The following is a 23,557-nucleotide window of genomic DNA, read 5'->3' as shown; positions in this document are numbered from 1 at the left end:
CTATGTTGTGATCGCTCACCTAGCTTTGCAGTGCTTTATCAGTCCATCTCTAAAGAGTATGGACATATTATTTGTACAATGATAGCAATCCATTCAAATAGCCCCAGACCTCACCCTACATAAAAGCTCAGTATACTCTCATCTACTCATCTCACTGATAACTGTGACACATGAAATGAACTTAAAGCTCAAAACCAATGCTGAAAAATATATATTCTATATACTCAATTAATTCACAGATTAAAGGTATCTTATATTGTTATAAATGTTACGTTCAAAAGTTTTTTAAAAAACAGCACAGAGACTCCGCAGACTTTTTTAAAAGGCATATATTCAAGTATGGGAAATGATATAATCTTCTCCTTGGATTTAAGTCAGGAGTATGTTCTTTAATTATCTTGATGCCTCATAAAACTATTACTCACAATAACTACTCCTATTCACCTACCTTAGCAGATAACCTCTCACCAATAGGAAGAGAAACTCCCAGAGTAGATGGATCTGTTTCACTCGTGGACAGAAAATTTTTCTGTATACATACACATTAAAAAAAATATATTATCTAATTGCCTTTATAAAATGTTCCATAAATGTGTCTTACGTTCTATTTTCTAAGTGATTACTTATGCAGAGCAAAAGAATGAAACGGAGATGAAGACACAAAGTACAATTCTACAGAGTTCATAACAAAAGTAATTAGGAAACAGAATTTTCTTCCAATCAACAACTCCCTGAAGAAGAGAATCAGGTCTTAATTTTCACTTGCTACATACATATATGTATATTCCAGATGATTCAAAAGCATGGGAAAAAAGGAAACTCTTTTTCAATTTATATTCCTCATCTAAACACATATTCTTCATCCTCAGTGCCCTCCTGTCCTTTTGTTCTTAAGGCCAATTTAAACTTGCTCACCAAGATCCGTGTGCACACTGCAATCATGTTTGTTTACTAATTTTCCTGTAATAATTTATGAGTGGATATCCACTCAAATGCCAGAAGATATAAACTATGAACACTGTTTCCTTATGTGTACCTCCATCCTTGATCATTAAACATTTAGACAATGCAGTGTAGTAAAAAGACCATCAGGTTAGGAGTCAAAAGACATAGGCTCCAGGACTAGCCCCAACACTTAGTTCTGTCACACTGAGCAAGTTACCTAACCTTCCTGACCTAGGCTTCTACCATAAAATGAGAATAGTAACTGCTCTGCCTATCTACCAAAGCTGGCATAATGATCAAAGAGGATTAAAAATGTAAAATCTCGGGGTGCCTGGGTGGCTCAGTCAGTTAAGCGTCCAACTGTGGCTCAGGTCATGATCTTGAGGTCCGTGCATTCAAGCCCCATGTTGGGCTCTGTGCTGACAGCTCAGAGCCTGGAGCCTCCTTTGGATTCTGTGTCTCCCTCTCTTTCTGCTCCTCTCCCACTCTCGCACTGTCTCTCTCAAAAATAAACATTAAAAAAGAATGCAAAATCTCTTTGAAGGCTATAAAGCAATCACAAGGATTAGAAAAAAATATATATGATCTCCAACTTTCTGGTACTGCTACTTTGTAGTCACAATCTAGAAGTTATTTAACTTCTCTGCCTCAGTTCTTTTGTGTGTAAAACAGGGATCTAAATCACTAGCTTATGAGGATTAAATCAATCAATATTTGTTAACCTATGTAGCTCCATGCCTTTTACTTATTCATTAATTATTGACTACCTAAAACAAAAGTTATTTTTTTTGGTGGTAGGGAGACAAAGATAAGAATATACTCCCTATATGTAAGAAATTTACAGTGTTGCTTGGGAAACAAATTTGTAAACAAATAACTACAATTTAATGTACCAACTGCTATAATATAGTTATATCTAAAACATTTGGGAACAGTGATTAATAAAACTAAGCAATTAAAAAGGTTTCACTGAATCTGAATTTACAAATAATAATTTACAAATAAGTTGTGCTACAAAAGCTAATATGAAAGTTGGTTGTATAGAACTCTAAACTTACTTGTCAAGGAAAACAATAGGATACCTGACTAAATCCCTGAATCAGTTTAACTCTTATATAAAAAGTACCCTATAAACCTAGACATTTTGTAGTTATACATGTGCAAAAAACACATTCAGAGTTCCAACCCTTGGAAGACAGAGACACAGCACCCTCACTCCTTCACTGGGCAATTCCCACTCCCTATAAAGGCCCAGGATAATGTTTGAAATTTTCAATAAAATGAAAAACATAATAAGGACAATACAGTGAGTTATTCAAAAGTCTAAATTTTAGTCATTCGCTCATTCATTCAATATTGAGAGCTATGTCCCAAACTGTTTGAAACATCTGAGTTGCATCAGTGAGGAAAACAAAGATCCCTGCCTTCCTAAAGCTTACACTCAAGCAAAGGAAATTGAAATAATAAACATAAGGAAGAGTATGGTATGTTAGTAGATGATAAGTACTGTGACAAAAAAATTAAAAGAACAGGCTACAAACATTCCAGGCTTCTAAAGGATGGGAGAGGGAAGAATAGAAATCTAGAGTTCTCTTTTGGACATGTTCAACATAAGATACCCATTAGGTTTCTAAGATAGGTAGCCAGAGTAAGTGTGAGGTTCAGGAGAGAAGTCTGGGCTGGAAATACACATTTATTAATTCAATATAAAAATTATTCTCCTGAGAATATATTCTCCCTGCAATGTTAGATGACCAAGTGTCTTTTGTTCTAAAAATTGAGAAAGAGATGGTAATTAATTGTTTTAATGGCTCTTCTTGGCAAAATTTAAAGATCTGATTTTTTGTAATTTAACTATCCACACAATCCAAGTCTGGAAGCCACAAAAAAATATCTAAAAAGAGTAGACTTGGAAAATACATATTCTAGCGGTCAAGGAAGCCACTGCAGCCACCTACCCAAATCCTATGTTATTTTCTTTTTCCCTTGCCTTCCTTTCCATGTCCACCTTCTCATATGTCAACCAAAATGTGTCTCTTGCATATTAAGAAACTACTGCTCCTCTATCATAACCACATTCTTGATACTCCAACACCAAAACTCCTTCATATCCATTTGAATTTAAAGATTTGTACTCCTTGATTCTTTTTCTTTCTTGATTCTTTTTCTCCTTCATAAAGGCAATTTCTTCCTATGCCTCCTACCATCATTCTTTTTTAAAATCTTCTATCTATGAAGTAGATAAGTGAAAATGGTAGATACCAGAGGAAAACCTCACCTAACAAAGGAGTGCTGGGAGAGGGGACAAAACTGAGTACGAGGCCAGGGAGGCAGGCTGGAACACAAAAGACTTCAAATGCCATGCTAAGGAATATGCATTTTTATCCAGAAGCTCAGTGAGGAGACAATGAAGTATTTAAATTGGTAAGAAACAGGATCATTGTGGAAAGGAGCATGAACAGACTGAAAATTAGCAGGAAAAGAAGAGTTAAAAATCTGTAGCAGTAATTTAAAATAAACACTAAGAATCTCTAATATGCAGAACAGTCCTAAAATAGTTATTGAGCTCTTCACAGGCTGCTTAAGGAGGTATAGTGTTTCACACATATGAAATTAATAACCTAATCTGAGGTACCTGGCTGGCTTAGTCAGTAGAGCATGCAACTCTTGATCTCAGGATCGTGAGTTCAAGCTCCATGTTGGGCATAGAGCCTACTTAAAAAATACATACATACATACATACATACACAAAAAAAATTCCTTTAAAAAAACCTAATCTGATGCTTTCCTGTCTACATCATTATTTTTTACTACTCTCAAAAATAATCTAGTCTAACCAACCCAGGCTGGTAAACCCAATATGCCCCATTCATACAAAGCTAAAGCCTCCCTTCCAAGTCCTTCTTTATTCTATATTCTCCATCTGGAAAACGTCCTCTCCTTGATTCACCCTCTAGTGTATCCAAATTCTACTTATCGTGTCTTACAAAATAACACCTTGGAGTCTCTCCTAATCATTATATCCTTATTAAGTATCAGTTTCTGACCTGTCTGATGTCATCTCTACAACCAGACTCTTAAGACCCCTTGAAGACAAATTCATCTTCATAAGTGCTTAAAAACTGTTGGGTGAATGATGATGGATGCGTGAGATACTTTTTTAATGTTCTGTAAAACTATAGTGTTTTTGTTTTCCAGTATAAATTTACAAATGCAGTCCATGCGTTTGGGTGCAAAAATATTGAGTAATCTAAATCTTGACAACACACTTTAAAAACATCTTAGAATATCCTATTATTAATTTTAATGTGATTAGCAAAATTAGAAGAAAAAAATTGGCATGCTGAAAACAAATGGGCCATAGAATATTTCTAAAAGATGTATAAGAAAGCAATAAAAATAAATGCAAAGCAGGAATCAAAAGGAATAGTGCCTGATTGTATTAATGGAAAGTTATAATGTATAGACTGACATTGGTAAAAGGATACAAAATGTTACCATTGAAAAAGTCAAAATCACAAATGAAGTTATTTTTCTTAATAGTTTGAGAGCAACATCATAAAATGAAAATAACTGCAAGCTACTAGATCTAAAAAAAGAAAAGAAAAGAAAAGAGAAGAAAAGAAAAATGAAAGGAAAACGTTTTGCAGGCAACCCTACCTTTCTTTTCGCTTGTGTAATACCCTAAAGTCAAGGGAAACAAAGTATTCAAAGTTCTTTCTCTCCATGTGCACATCAGAATAAATAAGAAACCACTTAAACATTTGGAACAAACATTACAAAGTATGAAAAAACTATAGAATATCTTGAGATGACTAGAAACATCATGATTGTTTAAAATAATTTGATAACTTCAAAAATAAATTGCATTTGAAAACTACAAGAAATCTTGAGCTTAGAAATTACATAATTTAACCAAATATACTTAAAACAAGGGTTCTGCTAAGTAAATATATTAAATCATAAAGCAAAGACTTGGGAGGTTAAATAAATATATTAAATGAAGTTTTTATAAGCTTAGCTGACAGGAAAATAATTAGCAACTAGAACCCCATGTGTCATTTTAATACATGTTTGGAGGGAGTAGAGGAGTTCGGAATCATAACTGGGCTATTTTAAACCATGATACCTCTACAGAAAACATGAACAACCAGAACTTACCATCAGATTTAAAATTAAAGCCCACTACCCTGTTCCAAAGGTCAAGAGTCAGTGGTACTAGTTCTCAGCACCATTTTTTTTCTACCAATGTCATACATGGCACTTAACTTTCACTATAATATCCTACTGCTAGATACCACTGAAAACCTAAAAATTAACACATATGACTAAAACCTTAGGAAAATAATTTAGGAGAAGAATTCTGAAGCATAAGATCTGAAGCATAAATTAATAGAATTTATTACCTGAGTAAGATAGCGTCTGTAATCTTGCCTCAATTCTTCTTTTAGTTTATGTTTCTTCCGTTCATAATCTTCCCCAAGTGGTAAACTTAATCCATAATCAATTCCTAGAAAGAGAACAACTTAAGTAATATAGCTCATTTTCAAACCAATGTCAGTTTCAATACAATATGCTGTCACCAGAGCACAGTAGGTAAGAACACAGTCATGCTGATTCTGAGACCAGGATCAGGATAATGAATTATTTAAAATATTTCAGTAGGCCATACATTCACATAGGGAAAATATGCCTCCCACCCATGAACCTGTCACCTTGTTCTCCTGCCCAAAATAACCAACATCACTGTTTCTCGTATCTCCTTCCAGAGACTTTATGCATTTATAAACAGATATTTTTAAATTACTGTGTCTGTGTGTGTGTGTGTGTGTGTGTGTGTGTGTGTGTGTGTGTGTATGCGCATGTTTACTTTACCCCCTTTAGATAAATGGTTCTGCATTCTTTGGCATCTGGCTTTTCAGAGAGTACAAAATTAAAGCAAAGAAAAGCTGATTACCTTTACTTCCTCACTTAACCCTACTGAAATCTCTATAAAAACAAATACAACAATTTTAAGTTCTGTTTTAATTAATTAATAATGTGATTTTAACCTAAGAATATCTTTATTATAAAATGTTTGAGAAAAAATTATTAAAACTGTGTGGCTCAGGCTGAAATTTCCAAAAACTTTTAATGTTAAGCCACCAATTCTGACTTCACATAAATGGATATTAATTTTTGTTGTGGCAAAATATACATATTACAAAATTTTCATTATAATCATTTTTAAGCATATGATTCAGTGGCATTAAGTATTTTCACAGTGTTGTGCAACAATCACCACACACACAAAAGGTGAGCCCACTTCTAGAATTTTTCATCATTCCAACAGAAATTCTGTAAAAGGATGTTAATATTTTAAGGAAAACTTTAATTTTGAATTATGTTTCATTACATAGAGTTCAAAAACCAAATGACATCTTGGGATGGTAACAACAGTGATGGCTGTACAACTTGTAAATACACTAAAAATCAGTGTTGTATAATTTAAATGGGTAAATTTTATACTATGTAAATTATATCTCAATAAAGCAGTTAAAATCAAATAACACTACTTTGGAAACATTTTAACAGTAAAATACTATGTCAAGAAGCACAGATATTGAGTGTTTAGATTTTTGAAGCTTCCTCTCCCTTCTTCTCCTCCTACCATGTAATACTACAGTATAAAAAAATTATCATTTTTAAAATTTAAATCCAAGGTAGTTAACATATAGTGTAATAATGATTCCAGGAAGGGGTGCCTGGTTGGCTCAGCTGGTTGAGCGTCCGACTTCGGCTCAGGTCATGATCTCACAGTTTGTGAGCTCGAGCCCCACGTCCGGCTCTGTGCTGACAGCTCAGAGCCTGGATCCTTCTTCAGATTCTATGTCTCCCTCTCTCTCTGCCCCATCCCCACTCATGTTCTGTCTCTATCTTAAAAATAAATAAAAAACATTTTTAAAAAATTAAAAAAAAATAATGATTCCAGGAAGAGAACCTAGTAATTCATCACTTACATATAACACCCAGTGCTCATCCCAACAAATGCCCTCCTTTAATGGCCATGACCCATTTAGCCCATCCCCCAACAAATATGCCTCCAGCAACCCTGTTTGGACTGTATTTAAGAGTTTCTTATAGCTTGTCTCACTCTGTTTTTATATTATTTTTGCTTCCCTTCCTTTATGTTCATTTGTTTTGTATCTTAAATTCCACATATGCATGAAATTGTACAGTATTTGTCTTTCTCTTATTGCACTTAGCATAAAACACTCTAGTTCCATCCACATTAGTTGCAAATGCCAAGATGTTATTCTTTTCAATTGCTGAGTATTATTCCATTATAAATACATATATCACACCTTCTTTGTCCATTCATCCATCGATGGACATTTGGGCTCTTTCCATACTTTGGCTATTGTCAACAGCGCTGCTATAAATACTGGAGGGCATGTGTCCCATCGAATCAGCACTCCTGTATCCTCTGGATAAACACCTAGTAATGCAATTACACGGTCGTAGAGTAGTTCTATTTTTAATTTTTTAAGAACCTCCATACTATTTTCCACAGTAGCTGCACCAGCTTGCATTCCCACCAACAATGCAAAAGAGATCCTTTTTCTCCAATCCTTGCCAACATCTGTTGTTGCCTGAGTTGTTAATTTTAGTCATTCTGACTGATGTGAGGTGCTATCTCATTGTGGTTTTAATTTGTATTTATTTCCCTGATGATAAGTGATGTTGAGCAATTCTTCATGTGTTTGTTAGCCATCTGGATTTGTTTGGAAAGTGTCTATTCATGTCTTTTGTCCACTTCTTCACTGGATTATTTGTTTTTGGGGTGTTGACTTTTGATAAGTTTTTTACAGATTTTGGATACTATCACTTTATCTGATAGGCCATTTGCAAATATCTTCTCCCATTCCACTGGCTGCTTTTTAGCTTTGCTGATAGTTTCCTTTGCTTTGCATAAGTTTTTTATGTTGATGAGGTCTCAATAGTTCATTGTTGCTTGTTTCCCTTGCGTCCGGAGACATGTAAGAAGTTGCTGCAGCCAAGGTCAAAGAGGTTGATGCCTGCTTTCTCCTTGAGGAATTTGATGGCTTCCTGTCTTACACTTATGACTTTCACCCATTTTTTAGTTTAATTTTGTGTGTGTGTAACAAAGTGGTCCAGGTTCATTTTGCTGCATGTCGCTGTCCAGTTTTCCCAGCACCACTTGAAGAGACTGTCTTTATTCCATTGGATATTCTTTCCTGCTTTGTCAAAGATTAGTTGGCCATATGTTTGTAGGTCCATTTCTGGGTTCTCTATTCTGTTCCATTGATCTGAGTGTCTGTTTTCGTGCAAGTACCATACTGTCTTCATGATTACAACTTTGTAATATAGTTTGAAGTCTGGAACTGTAATCTATTATGTGATCTATTCTGGAGATGTTCCATGTGCACTTGAGAACAATGTGTATTCTGCTGCTTTAGGATGAAACATTCCCAATGTATCTGTTAAGTCCATCTGGTCCAGTGTGTCATTCAAAGCCATTGTTTCCTTGTTGGTTTTCTGCTTATATGATCTGTCTGTTGCTGTAAGTGGGGTGTTGAAGTCTCCTACTATTATGGTATTATTATCACTAAGTTTATATTTGTGATTAATTGATTTATATATTCCAGGTGCCTCCATGTTGGAGGCATAAATACAATTGTTAGATCTTCTTGGTGGATAGACCCATTATGATATAATGCCCTTCTTCATCTCTTGCTACAGTCTTTATTTTAAAATCTAGATCGTTTGATATAAGTGTGGCTACTCCAGCTTTCTTTTGGCGGCCATTATTATGATAGATGGTTCTCCATTCCCATACTTTCACTCTGCAGGTGTCTTTAAGTCTAAAATGGGTCTCTTGTAAGCAACATATACATGGGTCTTGTTTTCTTATCCATTCTGTTACCCTATGTCTTTTGATTGGAGCATTTAGTCCATTGAACTTTAGAGTGAGTACTGAAAGACATGAATTTAGTGCCATTGTTGTGCTTGTAGAGATGGACTTTCTGGTGATGTTCTCTGGTCCTTTCTAGTCTTTGTTGCTTTTGGTCTTTTATGTTTTGTTTCGTTTTTTCTCCAAAGAGTCCCCCTTAAAATTTCTTGCAGGGCTGGTATAGTCGTCACGAACTCCTTTAGTTTTTGTTTGTCTGAGAAACTCTTTCTCTCTCCTATTTTGAATGAAAGACTTGCTGGATTAAAAATTCTCGGCTGCATATTTTTCAGATTCAGCATGTTGGATATATCCTGCTACTCCTTTCTGGCCTGCCAAGTTTCTGTGGATAGGTCTGCTGCAAACCTGATCTGTCTTCCCTTATAGGGTAAGGACTTTTTTCCCTTGCTCCTTTCATAATTCTTTCCTTGACTGTGTATTTTGTGAATTTGACCATGATATGCCTTGGTGATAGTTGGTTTTTGTTGAATCTAATGGGAGTTCTCTGTGCTGCTTGGATTTTGATGTCTGTGTCCTCCCCAGATTAGTCAAGTTTTCTGTTATAATTTGTTCACAGAAACCTTCTGCTCCTTTCTCACTCTTCTCATCTTCTGGGACTCCTATGATTAGAATGTTATTCCTTTTTAATAAGTCACGGAGTTCTCTATGTCTTGTAATGTGATCTTTTACCTTTGTTTCCCTCTTTTTTTCTGTTTCATTATTCTCCATAATTTTATCTTCTAAATCACTAATTTGCTTCTCTGTTTCATCCACCCTTGCTGCTAAGGCATCCATTCAAGATTGCATCCCAGTTACAGAATTTTTAATTTTGTCCTGACTAAATTTTATATCTTTTATCTCTGCAGAAAGGGATTCTATGCATTTTTCAATATCAACTAATATTCTTATTATAGTGTTTCTACATTCTAGTTCAGGGATCTTGCTTATATCTGTAATAATTTAGCCCTTGGCTGTCATTTCTTCCCGTTTTCTTTTGGGGTAAATTCCTTCATTTTGTCATTTTGGAGGAAGAAAAAAACTGATAAAATACAAAATTTTAATTTAAAATAAAAAAATCAAATATGTAATACTATAGTATAAAAATTATCATTTCTAAACAGAATAAAATTATTTTCCTTAATGAAAATATAGATGAAATAACAAACTGCAGTTTATAAACTGCTATGAATTTCACCATATTTGTACTTTATTCGCACACAATGCACCTAAATGATGGGACTTACCATAAAAGTATCATATCTCTGCTTTATTACATCACTGAAATATTTCAGGGGGGAAAGACCCATGCACTATAAATATAAATGAACGTCTGTTGATTTTTATGGAATAATTAAATTCCACTTTCCACCATGAACACCATGGAATTCTCTTGATACATACCTCTGGCTTCCATAATCCTGGTAATAGTGGGTAAAGCAGAGGATTCCTTAGAATCCTCTCACTGATGCTCTCAACACTCTCCCAAAAATATCCCATATGCTTAAAATTTTAAATCATCCTAGAAAAGCATTCTTTCCTCAAAAAGAATCTAACTTTATTTTTAAAGATAACAGAATTGAAGCCTAAAGAGAGAAATTTTTGATTCTCACATTCAGAATAGAGTATCACACATGGAACAAAACTATGAAGTCAATGAATGTAAGGCCATGCTTTCTTCAATTTTATAATGCCTGGCATACAAGCTATACCCAAGAAACGTTCACTCAATGAATGTATGAAGGAGTACCTAAGAATGAATGCCTGAATAAGAGGAATGAATGAGAGAATGGGAAAAAACACAATTCTTAATATTTCATTTCTGCTTTTAGGCAGTCTGACTGCATGGAAAGCATAATAAGTAGTAACTAAAGTTACATATCCTTAGTCACAATGGTTACTCTGTTGTGTCAAGGAGAAAAAGAAAACAAGGATGATGCTTCCCACCATGTGAGGCTTTCCTACTCGGGGAACAGTAACTTACAGCTTTCTGAAGTCATATATTTAGATTTTACCACTGTTTTCCAATCCTGCTTGCTGGATTTATGTGGAAGAATAGAAACTAAAATATGATTTTCAATTATAAATTACTATTTATACTGATTTCAATTTTATTTATCAAGAATATTTGCTTTTTACTATTAACTCAAATAATACTGTCTTAAAAGACAAGGAAGAATAATACATAATGCCTTCTGAATTAGTTTAAATGTTATTAGTTTAAGGTTTAGTCAACAGAAAATACTAACTTTTTAATTCTTCTTTTGTCATCCAGTACCAACACTTCATGGCATTAGAGGTAGGTAAGAGAAAATTAAGAACTGTATGGAACAATTTTAATATTCTGTTCATTTTAAACTATGCATTAACTGTGGCATCTCGATGGACTTAATGAGCTAAGAAACATGGTCAGACTTACTTATTCAGAGTAGTTGTCTTATGATGGTTCTAGTGGCAAGTAAAGCAGTAGTCACCTTAGGGTCATTTGAAGTGATGTCACTTCACCAAGTACAACATCAGTGACTCTAAGCCAGTTAACATTATGCCTCAGAACTACATCAATTAGAAGTATTAGTTTCTATAGTGGCTATGGGCTAAATAAACTATTCAAAATAAAGTATACAATCTTTCTAAAATTAATTTACTTCTAACATAGCACTCATAATAAATGCTTTATAAAACAAATTACCATGGAACACTTAGTTTTTTCTTTCATTATATCACCATCAGAAGTTATTATGTAAACATAATCAAAAGACTAGTTATAGGAAATAATAAAAGGACTTTTCATGAACAGGTGAGTTATCAAGTGACATGACTGCTTAGAGGAGGACACTGTACTCAAACTTTAGCTATAAAGGTATGACTACAAAGGACTCACTTGACTTATACAAACTGCAAAACGGCAGTAGAATGTCTGGCATTTAATCTGTAATAAGAGAAACCTAAGACTACAAATCCTGAAAAGAATGTTAATTGAAAATGTAACTTAAAAAACTAGAAAACCATCAACAATTTCCTGTTGCCTGAGTTCCAAAATCTTTACATTAACTGTAGTATTTTTAGCTTAGTCTAAACCTCAGAGCTTCTCTGCAATTGATAATTCTGCAGTTGCTTCTTTTCTGATATTTTTAAATTAAACAATGTAATTTATTTCTTCCTTATTCTTTTCCAAATTTCCATGAGTATAATTGTATTTAAAAAGAATTTTTAGGGATGCCTGGGTGGCTCAGTAGGTTAAGCATCCAACTCTTGCTCTCAGCTCAGGTATTGATCTCATGGCCTTGAGTTCAAACCCCATACCCAGCTCCACGTTGGCAGTGAAGCCTACTTAAAAAAAAAGTAAGATAAAATAAGATGATTTTTTAAAAATCACACAAAAATTCTAGTAACAAGAGTAAAATCTCTTTATCTTACTTTGTTCATCTGTAATCACTTTACTTGATTTCCAAAATAATTACTTCTGAGCATGAAAAATAAAATAAATCAAGAAAATTTTAGAGCCTAAAATACAGATCAACAGTATTTTGACATAAGATTGAGAGTTATTACCTGGATAAAAAACACATAGGGACTATGGTCATGGAAGATGGATCTTCAAGTACCCAAAGTTTAGTGTGGGAATTGAAAAGGAACCAGAAAAAATGAAAAGGTGTGTGTTGAGAGTCCTCAGAGGTACCTTCTGGGTGATTCACTAGAAAGATTCACAGGATGCATTATACTCATAATTACGGTTCTTCCCCAATGGAATCACATAGGACATGCTTAATTCTTCCAGCAACAAATTCTGACAACATATGTTAAGCTCATTAGAGACTCAGTGCCCATAGTTTGTTTGGAGCTGTTCAGACAGGCACCCTTTGTCTAGCACATATCAAGATTCCAGACTCCCCAAAAGGAAAGCAGGTGCTCTGCATAAGTCACATTGTTTATAAAATTTAGGCACAATGAGCCTTATCATTTACGGTAAGTTTTATGTCAGTATAGGGAATTGTCTGCTAGCTAAGTTCCAGATACTAGCCAAAGATCAGCCTTGCAACCAGGCCCTTCTAAGGATAGTCAGTCCCAGACCTGCTTTTTTCCTATGCAAGGAGGAACTAGTAAGATCAGAGGAAAACCAGAAGACTCTAGAAGCCAAGTGAAGAAAATACTTCTAGAAGTGGTAAGATGTTAGGTGGAGCAGTTAAGTTGAAAAATGTAAGATCTGAGGGGCACCTGGCTGGTTCAGTCGGTGAAGCAGGCAACTCTTGATCTCGGGGGTGTGAGTTTAAGCCCCATGTTGGGTGTGGAGATTACTTAAAAATAAAATAAAATCTTTGGGGAAAAAAAAAGAAAGAAAGAAAAATATGAGATGTGAGAACCGCTCATTAAATGTTGCTATGTAATGGGCTATTATCTTGATCTTTGTGGGAGAGCAGCACAAAAGCAAGCCTGATTGGACAAGTTTGACAGAGACAAAGGTGAGAGGACTTGGAGATAATAAATATAGACAACTCTAACTTTTGCTAAAAAGAACCTAGAAATTGACAGTAGCTGGAGAAACATAAAGGATTTTATAAAATAGGAGATATTATAGCAATGCATAGATTCTGAAATAAATGATCTAACAGGAAAAATATCTGTGATTCAGATGAGAAACAAAATTGATGAAGTGATAGTATTTTCAGTCAAAAGGGAAGACAAGATGCTATATAAGTAAAGCGGTTGGTCTAAGGCACAATGACAATCTCTGGTAATAGAAGACAAGGCAGAATATATGGTACAGGTGTGGGTTGGCTGACAGATGGAAGGAGATAAGGGTAAATTCTAATTGCTTCAATTTTTGCAGTGAAATACAAAGTAAAACCATGGGCTGGGGACTGGAGAATAGAATTTATACAGAGAGGAAAAAGATGAAACAGCTGCCTTGTAGAGTCAGACAGCAAATATTAGGGAAATTTAGTAGAACCACCAACAGGATTGAGGACCCACCTTGTATCAGTAGTCAGTACTTTATAAGACAAAGGGAAAGAAAGGCAAGAAAGATGAGGGGGTGCAAGGGAGTCAATATACTGGACCACAGAATTTAGACTGCATAAGGAAGGAAATAATGAAAGAGTAGGTCCGTAAGGGAGTTGAATCAATCAATGGTAGGTCGTAGTAATGTCCATTATTTGGAATGTCAATTACTTGGACTATTTGTTGGAGGCAGGGTACAAGATAAAATTAGCTGGAAAAAAAAATGGAAGTGGTCATCAAAGAAAATATTTGCAACTATAATTCAGTTACTGGCAACATAAGTCTAGGATATGACAATTAGAGTAGGTAGCTAAGGAACTGAAAACAGTATCATGAGATGAAGAAGTCAAGAAACTTAAGAGGTACTAAAGTCAAGCTGTATTACAAAGCTGTAGTCATGAAGACAGTACGTACTGGCATAAAAACAGACACTCAGATCAATGGAACAGAATAGAGAACCCAGAAATGGACCCACAAATGTATGGCCAACTAATCTTTGACAAAGCAGGAAAGAATATCCAATGGAATAAAGACAGTCTCTTCGGCAAGTGGTGCTGGGAAAACTGGACAGCAACATGCAGCAAAATGAACCTGGACCACTTTCTTACACCACACACAAAAATAAACTCAAATGGATGAAAGTCATAAGTGTAAGACAGGAAGCCATCAAATTCCTCAAGGAGAAAGCAGGCACCAACCTCTTTGACCTTGGCCACAGCAACTGCTTACTAAACATTATCTCCCAAGGCAAGAGAAACAAACACAAAAATGAACTACTGAGACCTCATCAAAATAAAAACCTTCTGCACAGTGAAGGAAACAATCAGCAAAACCAAAAGATAACCAACAGAATGGGAGAAGGTATTTGCAAATGACATATCAGACAAAGGATTAGTATCCAAACTCTATAGAGAACTTATCAAACTCAACACCCAAAAAACAAATAATCCAGTGAAGACATGAGCAAAAGACATGAATAGACACTTCTCCAAAGAAGACATCCAGATGGCCAACCGACACATGAAAAAATGCTCAACATCACTCATCGTCAGGGAAATACAAATCAAAACCACAATGAGATACCACCTCACACCTGTCAGAATGGCTAACAACTCATAACAACACATAACAACACATAACAACAACAGATATTGGCGAGGATGTGGAGGAAGAGGATCTCTTTTGCACTGCTGGTGGGAAGACAAACTGGTGTGGCCACTCTGGAAAACAGTATGGAGGTTCCTCAAAAAATTAAAAATAGAACTACCCAATGACTCAGCGATTGCACTACTAGGTATTTATCCAAGGGATACAGATATGCTGTTTCGAAGGGGCACATGCACCCCCATGTTTATAGCAGCACTATCAACAATAGCCAAAGGATGGAAAGAGCCCAAATGTCCACCGATGGATGAATGGATAAAGAAGATGTGGTATATATATACACAATGGAGTATTATGTGGCAATCAAAAAGAATGAAATCTTGCCATTTGCAACTACATGGATGGAACTGGAGGGTATTATACTAAGTGAAATTAGTCAGTTGGAGAAAGACAAATATCATATGACTTCACTCATATGAGGACTTTAAGAGACAAAACAGATGAACATAAGGGAAGGGAAACAAAAATAATATAAAAACAGGGAGGGGGATAAAACATAAGAGACTCTTAAATATGGAGAACAAACAGAGGATTACTGGAGGGGCTGTGGGATGGGCTAAATGAGTAAGGGGCATTAAGGAATCTACTCCTGAAATCATTGTCGCACTATATGCTAACTAACTTGGATGTAAATTTAAAAAAATAAAAATAGGGGAGCCTGGGTGGCTCAGTCGGTTGAGCATCTGGCTTCGGCTCAGGTCACGATCTCGCGGTTTGTGGGTTTGAACCCTGCATCGGGCTCTGTGCTGACAGCTCAGAGCCTGGGGCCTGTTTCAGATTCTGTGTCTCCCTCTCTCTCTGCTCCTCCCCTACTTATGCTCTGTCTCTCTCTTTCTCTCTCTCAAAAATAAACATTAAAAAAAATTTTCTGTAATAAAAATAATTAGATTAATTCACGATTGCAATGGGCTAACACTGAAGAATAGTCTTTTTATCCATCTCCAAAAAAAAAAAAAAAAAAAAAGCAAGTGAGTACAAAAGACTATAATGTTGTAAATTTCAAAGATGTCAAGTTATAGGGAGGACAGGAGGCATGATAGCATGGAAGTCCCAAAAGAAGAACATGTCATTTACTCCAACTCCAAATTAAATTAGGTAAGAATGCAGTATAGCATCTGACACATAGTAGCACTCAATATAGGTTATTTGGTAGTAGTAGCAACAACAACTGCAGCAACAGCAGAAAGAATAGTGGACTTTAATGTTTTTAATACATTTAATTTTTTATTTACTTATTTTGGGAGGGTGAGGGGGATTGGACAAGGGAGGGGCAGAGAGATAGGGAGAGAGAGAATCCCAGTCAAGTTCCACAGGGCTCAATCCCAGGAACCATGAGACCATGACCTGAGCTGAAATCAAGAGTCAAATGCTCAACCAACTGAGTGACCCAGATGCCCCTGAACTTTAATATTTTTACTGACCTTTCAAATATTAGGATCTTTCTTAATTTAAATTACGGTTTTTGGTTTCTCTTGCAAACGTATAAAGTATCAGGAAATCTAAATTTTCTGTCAAATCCCAAAATACCTACTAATTTTAAGCACATCCTACTATGGAAAGCAAAGAAAACTTTCTCCCAGAAGCCCAATTTTTTAAAGTTGAGACATACTGTATGTACAGCAAAAAGTACAACCTTAAGTATAATGCTCAAGGAGTTTGTTCAAACATATGCACTCATAAAAAACTATTTCTTTACACCTCAGAAGGCACACTTATGCTCCTTCCCCATTAACACTCCCTCCCAGAGTTCACAAGTATTCAGACTTCTATCAGTGTGGATGTACTGGATCTGTTTCTTGAACTTCAAATAAAAAGCTTGTCATCTTTTGCATTTTACTTTCACTCAATGTTATATCCATCAGAGTTAGCCACGCAGCTATATGCAGCAGTGGTTCATTCTTTTCACTTTGTGTCTTCTCTCATTGTAGGAATACAGTACAACTTTTTTTAATCCATCCTACTGTTATCAGGCATTTGAGCTTATTCATGCTGTTTGGGAGGGTGGGGAGAGCACTATTATAAACAAAATTCCATTGACATTCTTGTACACGTCTTTCAGTGGACACATGTATTTCTCTTGGCTATATTCCTAGGAGTAGAATTGTTGGGTCACTGGATAAGGTCACAGGGTTTAGTTGAGATTGCCAGTTTTTCCAAGTTGCATTATTATCCATTCCTACCAGCCACTGGCCCACTCTTGGTTCTGTAAGTTCTTTAAATATAAGACATCATACTTGTGTGTAATGATGTCTTACTGTAGTTCCAATTTGTATTTTCCTAATGACTAATGATGCCGAGCACCTCCTCAATGCATTTGGATTTCCCTCTTTTAAGAATAGCCAACCAAGTGTTTTGTCCATTTTCAGATTTCAGTCTTTTCAGATTTTCAGTCTTTTTCTGATATGTAAATTTTATGTACACACACATATAAACATACGTGAATCTTATACATACGGCTGCCTTTTCCCATTCTTATGTATTGTGATGAATAGTTTTCTCCACCAGGAGTTTATTGTTGCGGGCTGGATGGCTTTTACTAGAACAACAATGACATCTTCAATCCTATCAGGATTCTCTTCCACAGTGTTGACAATCCTTTCCATGCAGTACCATATGTAATGAGCTATAAAGGTTCATACAACTCCGATTTAGAAGCTGAATTAAATATGTTGTGTTTGGGAGCAAGTAGGCCACTTCTACACCTTTAGTGTTGAACTCATGGGGTTCTGGGTAGCCAGGGGCCTTGTCCAACATCAACAGATAGTGATACCAGGAACAAAGCAAACATCAATGGAATCAATCTAGAAAAAAAGTTCTTATTGTCTAGCCCTTCTTGTCATACAACCAGAAGACTAGTAGCTGGTGTTTATCTTTTCCCTTCAAGACTCAAAGATTAGCAGCTTTAAATGTAAAGGCAGTCCTGATCATAAACCCAAATGCATTTGCACAAAACAGTATGGTTAGCCTAGCCCCTCCTGCCTTAAATCCTGGTGCTCACTTTTTTTTCTTACTAACAAATGTCCTTTATGGCACTATTTCTTTCTTTCTTTCTTTTTTTTTTTTTTTTTTTTTTTTTTTTTTAGAATAGGACATCTTCATCTGCCTTAAAACCGGTTCAGGCAAATATCCTTTCTCCTCAGTGATTTTCTTAGTGCTATCTAGAAACCTGTCTGCTGCCTCTTCATCAGCAGAAGCTGCTTCTCCTGTTATCTTGATTATTTAAGTTAAACCTCTTTCCAAAATTATCAAACCACCTCTTTTTGCCATTAAATTCTCCACCTTTAGATTCTTCACCTTCCTTTTACTTTTAAGTTGTCACAAATCATGGTAGCATTTTTCTTTTTCTCAAATCATAGTAGTGTTTATAGGTATGACTTTCTTATAGCAATCCTGCATCCACATAAAAGCCCATTTTCAATATAAGATGAAAAGGCATTTCACAAAAAGTGCAAGGTTTTCATACCCACTGACCTAGCATGGCTTCATGAATTTCCTTTCCTTTTCTTTCCTTTTAACAATGGTTCTTACATTAGATTCTTTTATCTTGAAATGGCAGGCAACCATAGCTGCAGACCCTAATCTACATATCAAGCAATTCAATTTTTTCTTGTAATATGACTTTTCTCTGCTTCTTGGGAGCACTCCCAGCATCACAAGAGGCATTTTGTTTGGGTCCCATGGTGTAACTCAGTTTACAACATTGCACTAAACACAAAAACATGAGAAAATCACAGAAGAGATTGCTTTGTACCACAATACATCATTTATTGAAGATGAACTGCCTTCTCAAGAGATGATCAGCATCACATGGCTTTTTTTTTTTTTAATTTATTTAAGTAATCTCTACACTCAATGTGGGGCTAGAACTCATAACCCAGAATCAAGAATTGCATGCTCTTCCAAATGAGCCAGCCAGGCACCCCAGCATCACATGGTTTTTTAAGTGGCTACTCTCAACACTTGAGCTCATCACAACAGCAATAGAAGGTAGATACAAAATTATTACAGTACAACCGTATGTACTACAGTTAATTGTACACAGTTTCGATTTAATAGTGCATCTTGATATTTATTTACATTTCTTTCTCTTGTATTTGAAAGAGTGCACATACTCTGCGCAGGAGAGAAAAAGCCAAAGTAGACTATGCTGTCAACACAGAGCCCAACAAAGGGTTCCAAACTCACGAACTATGAGATCATGACCTGAGCCAAAATCAAGAGTCAGATACTTAACCAACTGAGCCACCCACGTGCCCCTACATTTCTCTTGACTACAAATGACACCATATACAGTCTGTGTTCAGGGCATAATTTTGATACTCTTAACTTTTAATAGATCTGTATACATTTTAAGACAATGAATGATAAAATAGACTAGTATCCACATATTTTTAACATTCACAATACACCTTTCTTAATTTTTTTCGATATTTCTAGGCTAAAAGGTTCATCTGTGAAATTTTTCAAATTGTCACAAATCTCCAAAAACGTTTCTCATATTTATTTAAAAAAAATCCACGTACAAATAGAACCCCTGCCCCCACCGCGCCCAGTTCAAACTCCTGCTGTTCAAGGGTCAACTATATTTTATTCTATTTGTTGCTACTGCAAATGAAACTGTTCACTAAAGATTTCCAGATTGTTCTAATATATAACCAAAACAGCTTACACATTTTTTTATTGATCTCATATTCTGTTAACTTCCTAAGCTCATTTATTAATTCTAATAGCTTTTTTGTAGATTCTTAGAATTTTCTCCAAACAGAATTATGTCATCTGCAAACAAGGGCAGTTTTTCTTCTTAACCTTGATGCCTTTTATTTATTGTATTTTTTCATCATGCTGGCTAGAACTTTCAGTACAAAGTTGAATGAGGTGATAAGAATACACATTCCTGTCTTGTTCCTTGTAAGGAAAGCTGACAGTCATAAACATTATGTATGATGTTGGCTGTAGGTTTTTCATAGATGTCCTTCTTCAGAAATCAAAATCTTTTATTCCTAGTTTGTTGACAGTTTTTATAATAAATCAGTGTTGGATTTGTCAAATACTTTTTCTGTGATTATTGAGATAATCATGTGCTTTTTGCCCTTAACTCTATTAATCTGGTGCATTAATTTAGACATGTTAAAACTAAAAACTTGCACTACTATGATAAAGCTCACCTGGCCAGAGTGTATAATCATTTTTATGTGTTGCTAGTTTCAATCTGTTAACATTTTGTTTAGGATTTCTACATCTATATTCGTAACACATACTTTTTTGTAATTTTCTTGTGGAAACTTTATCTGGCCTTGATATCGGGATAATACTAGCCTCACAAAATGTGTTGGGAAGTGTGCATTTCTCTTTTAAATTTATCAAGTACTGGTATTATTTCCTCTTTAAATGTTTGGTAGAATTCATCAATGAAGTCATCCATGCCTGGGCTTTCCTTTGTGAAAGATTTTTAATGAAGAATTCAATTTCTTTACATGTTAGAGATCTATTTAGATTTTGCATTTCTTCTTGAATCAGTTTCAGTAATTTGGGACTTTCCAGGAATTTATCAATTTTGTCTAAGGTGTCCAACTTGTTGGCATAACAATACACTTGCAATATTAGTTATGCCAACAAACACTAAAGATTTATTAGTGTTAACAGTTACGTGAAATTCTACTTGCATTTAATTTTTAACATTATTTCTATGCCACTTGTAAACAAAGTCAGGAAAAGAAAAGATTTCAGTAGTGACTATGATGGTTAATTTTATATGTCCACTTGGCTAGGCCATGTTGCCCAGATAGTTGGCCAAACATTATGGAGGGGTGCCTAGGAGGCTCAGTCAGATAAGTGTGTGACTCTTGGTTTCCATTCAGGTGATGATCTCGTGGTTCGTGAGATGCAGACCTGAGACAGGCTTTGTGTGTGCTGACAGAATAGAGCCTGCTTGGGATTCTCTCTCCCTCTCTTTCTGCCACTCCTCTCTCCCAAAATAAACATTTTTTTTTCATTTTTTTTTTAATGTTTATTTATTTTTGAGACAGAGCATGAATGGGGGAGGGTCAGAGAGAGGGAGACACAGAATCTGAAACAGGCTCCAGGCTCTGAGCTGCCAGCACAGAGCCTGACACGGGACTCGAACTCACAGACCGCGAGATCATGACCTGAGCTGAAGTCGGCCACTCAACCGACTAAGCCACCCAGGCGCCCCCAAAATAAACATTTTTAAAAAGACATTACTATGGATATTTCTGTGAGAGTGTTTTTCAGGTGAGATAAACATTTAAATTAGTAGACTTTGACTAAAGCAATCTGCCCTCCATAATGTGACTGGGCCTCATCCAATCAGTGGAAGGCCTTAACAAAGACTGACCTTCCTCAAGTGAGAAGGAATTCTGCCAACAGACAACTTCAGACTTAGAACTGCAACATCACCTCTTCCCTGGGTCACGAGTTTTGCAGCTTACCTTGCAGATATTAGACTTTCCAGCCTCTATATAATCACAAGCCAATTCCTTAAATATACATTTACTTACTTACACACACACACACACACACACACACACACACACACACACACACACCCTATTGGTTCTCTGAAAAACCCTGACAAATACAGTGACTTTTTTTTTTAATTGCTGGATTTGAAGTAAAATTTATCTAAACTTAATCTAACATCTTATTCTTATCAAATTAATGAGATTTGATAGGAATTTGTTTTTCATGTTTCTTTTAATTAGTGAAATTTTATCAAATAACTTATTGAAAATATTAAATTTTTTTGTTGTTGTTTACTTACTTAGACAGAAAGAAACAGCATATGAGCAGGGGAGGGCAGAGAGAGAGCGAGAGACAGAATCCGAAGCAGGTTCCAGGCTCTGAGCCATCTGCACAGAGCCCAACACAGGGCTCGAACTCATGAACCATGAGATCATGATCTAAGCCAAAGGTGGATGCTTAACAAACTAAACCACCCACGTGCCAGAAAATATTAAATTTCTCAATTGATTTCTTCCCTCTATGAATTTTGTTTTTTTTTAATAAAGTTTCAACATTGCTACATTTAAAAGCCAACCTCTCTTCCAAGACACATACTCAGTAAATTTTCATGTAACATACTAAGCATCACCCATGTGCCAGATACTTTGCTGGTCTTGGGGAGATAAACAGATACATAAGTTTTTGCCCAAAGGTACAGCATCTAGACAGTAAACAAGCAGGCATACAGTTTTAATATAACATAATAAGTGCTATATGACACCTTCTATATGCACCACACGTACCAGTTTGGTATACAATGAACTTTCTTTTCACCCAGAGATAAAGGCTGTTTAATTCAGTTTTATGCCCAAGTCTAGGCTGCCCCTTTTAACTCAAATTTCAGTTTCCTTTTTAGAGTAAAACAGGGTCTTCACTATTTACAAGTTATTTCTGAGCTGCAAAAATTCTCTCCCCATGTTTCCCCCTGTATTATCATGTTTCCCCCTATATTCCCCCATTCAATCACAGCTGCCACAATTAGACAGAAGGGTAAGGACAACTTTTTCTTGCATCTGCAATAAAAACCTTAGCAGCAGACAGTAACTGCTCCAGGTCTGTCAAATAGATGCATTCCATTGCTTTTTAATCTCGAAAGGTTATGGCTATGTCCCCATACTATAAATCACAAAGGTAGTATTTTCAAAAAGAGAACAGGATCTAAGCTACCACATGGAAAAGAAGAAAGGGCTATATACACACGTATACAGTCTAATCATGAAATTATATACAAGATACTGCTTATCAAGAGAGACTGGACAACAGGGTTGGGAGGGTCACAATTTCCATGTTATATTGTTTTGTACTCTTTAAAATCATTTTGCCATATGCAAATTTTACTTAATATAAAATTCTTTTTATAAAACTCAAAATAAAGCAATGCTTTTTATATTCACCATTTGAACCAGATAATACATTTCAAAAGCAATGTAGTATCTATCTACGGATGTTGGGTCAAAAATATGTATATAAAAAACAATGTTGAAAATACTGGCTATATTATGTCAACTATTAAAAATGTCTTCCAGGGGGCGCCTGGGTGGCGCAGTCGGTTAAGCGTCCGACTTCAGCCAGGTCACGATCTTGCGGTCCGTGAGTTCCAGCCCCGCGTCGGGCTCTGGGCTGATGGCTCAGAGCCTGGAGCCTGTTTCCGTTTCTGTGTCTCCCTCTCTCTCTGCCCCTCGCCTGTTTCATGCTCTGTCTCTCTCTGTCCCAAAAATAAATAAACGTTGAAAAAAAAAAGAAAAAAAAAAAAAAAAAAAAAGAAAAAAAAAAAAAATGTCTTCCAGGATATAAAGCATTAAAATCAAAGCAATAATGCTCAACCTAAGGTAAAACACTCAACTTCTCTAAGAAAGAGAAAAGAGAAAGATGAAATTTAACTGAAGTACATAGATCTACACTTAAAAAGTTAATGACTTAAAAGTTAACTGACTTCAGCTCAGGTCACGATCTCACAATTTGTGAGTTCGAGACCTGCAT

General features: G+C 35.6%; 1 protein-coding gene and 1 non-coding gene across 11 annotated transcripts in view; both read right to left on the bottom strand.

Annotated features, from left to right (window-relative positions):
• The window catches only part of CSPP1 (centrosome and spindle pole associated protein 1), a 161,330-nt gene that overhangs the window by 110,838 nt on the left and 26,935 nt on the right, over positions 1-23,557 (bottom strand). For 7 of the 10 annotated variants that reach the window (XM_006943251.4, XM_011291367.3, XM_019822740.2 and 4 more), the window contains 3 exons: positions 5,352-5,455; positions 4,606-4,629; positions 449-529 (listed from right to left, as the gene is read on the bottom strand). In XM_006943251.4, the coding sequence (XP_006943313.3) occupies positions 449-529; positions 4,606-4,629; positions 5,352-5,455 (209 nt within the window). The remainder of the gene's footprint in view (positions 1-448; positions 530-4,605; positions 4,630-5,351; positions 5,456-23,557) is intronic. The other 3 variants (XM_011291366.3, XM_045050230.1, XM_045050231.1) reach the window with 1 other exon arrangement.
• LOC111558612 lies at positions 22,521-22,649 on the bottom strand. Its single transcript, XR_002739702.1, has one exon. It is a non-coding gene; the product is annotated as a small nucleolar RNA SNORA31 (small nucleolar RNA).

The sequence above is a fragment of the Felis catus genome, chromosome F2 (assembly GCF_018350175.1).
Source record: "Felis catus isolate Fca126 chromosome F2, F.catus_Fca126_mat1.0, whole genome shotgun sequence".
In the NCBI taxonomy this organism is placed as follows: Eukaryota; Metazoa; Chordata; class Mammalia; order Carnivora; family Felidae; genus Felis; species Felis catus.
Note: the sequence above shows the minus strand (reverse complement) of the source record. Positions and strands in the feature narration are given on the sequence as shown.